Raw genomic sequence first — 1,493 nt, forward strand, 5'->3', positions numbered from 1 at the left:
GAAGACAGGCATAAAGATTGAAAAAGGGAGAAAAAAAAGAAAAGCTGGAAAGGAAAAAGAAAATAGGGGGAACTAGAAAAAAATGGAAAGTAGGAACAAAATGGTAAATAAATGGATTTTATTTAAAAATAAATCTAAAGAAAAGAAATAAAGATAAAACTTTACTCTGAAGACTAAAATATATAATGAAAAAAGGCAAGAGGAAGGAAAAATTAAATAATGAAAAAAGATCAAACCCATTTTGGCACATTCTTATTAGTATTCTGGAATTTCTTTAAGCCCCTCATAAATAACCAGCAAACACTTTTAGGTTTCACCAAATCAGAATTTTACCTCCTAACATTGGCAAAACAGATTCTCTAATTAAAATATAAATGTATCTATAATTGCTGACCTGATTTTAGTTATATTATCTACAACTGCAATTTACCCAATACTTCTGAAACAACAAAAACACTTAAAGACCCAAATTCTGGAGTTATGTAAATACAGTTACGTCATATGCAGGCAATTTATACACTCTTTCCATGTCATATCGGCATCAAATCCTGGTTTGTGGCTCCGTTACAAACATGTATGGTACTTTGATACTTTAGAATGACTTTTAAAAATCTAAATTCCCATAAAAGCATGATGGAAAGTTTGCATAATAGAAGGACTATAAGCTATGATCAGACTGCAATAATGATGGCATGACTAATATGTACCCAGCAAAACAGCCATAACACATGCTATGCTAAGGTAGTGAGTTGGATATACATTAATTGATTTAAATCTCAGTGTATTCAATGTATTCAGTTTACCATACACACATACCATTGGATACAGAATTTGGCCAAAATCATGAACAATCAAATACAGTAGTCAGACCCATAGCTATTTATAAGTCATCTGCCACAAAAGACTATTATATACTAAAATCTTCAGAAGAGAGAAACATATTGATATTTAGGAGAATCACATAAGGATGACAAAAAGCAATCTAACCTGCTCCTCTCCGTGCTTCTGGGCTGTCTCTGCCTTGTTCAGTCCAGTAAGACCGCCATAGTGACGTTCATTGAGGCGCCATGTCTTGGAGATGGGGATGTCTGTCTGGCCAATCTCCTGGAGAATGATATCAAGGGTCTTGTTGGCTCTTGTGAGGACTGAGGTGAAGGCAATATCAAACTTGAAGTTAGCCTCCTTCAGAGCCTTGCCAGCAGCATGGGCTTCAGCCACACCTGGTTGGGGAGATGGGAATACTTATTGTCATCATGTTAACGAATGCATTTGTTATAAAATGTGGACTCTGCTCTATCATTCTGTACTTAGGATTTCTTGGATAAGAGGCAAAAAACAAATTTAAGAGATATTCACTACTAATAAAGATGAAAACCATATGTACTTCTTAAATTTATCTAAATATTTTCTCCTCAATATGGTCAAACAATAAAAAATACAAAACAAATAAAATATACCTGTTGATAAAATGACTGATACCAATTTTTTTTTTT

General features: G+C 33.6%; 1 protein-coding gene across 1 annotated transcript in view; it reads right to left on the reverse strand.

The window, feature by feature from the left end:
• The window catches only part of LOC119590669 (phosphoglycerate mutase 2-like), a gene marked incomplete at its 5' end in the record, with an annotated part of 7,770 nt that overhangs the window by 3,278 nt on the left and 2,999 nt on the right, over positions 1-1,493 (reverse strand). Inside the window, 1 exon segment of the mRNA XM_037939349.1 lies at positions 988-1,220. Within this exon segment, the coding sequence (XP_037795277.1) occupies positions 988-1,220 (233 nt within the window).

The sequence above is a fragment of the Penaeus monodon genome, chromosome 27 (genome assembly GCF_015228065.2).
Source record: "Penaeus monodon isolate SGIC_2016 chromosome 27, NSTDA_Pmon_1, whole genome shotgun sequence".
Classification (NCBI taxonomy): Eukaryota; Metazoa; Arthropoda; class Malacostraca; order Decapoda; family Penaeidae; genus Penaeus; species Penaeus monodon.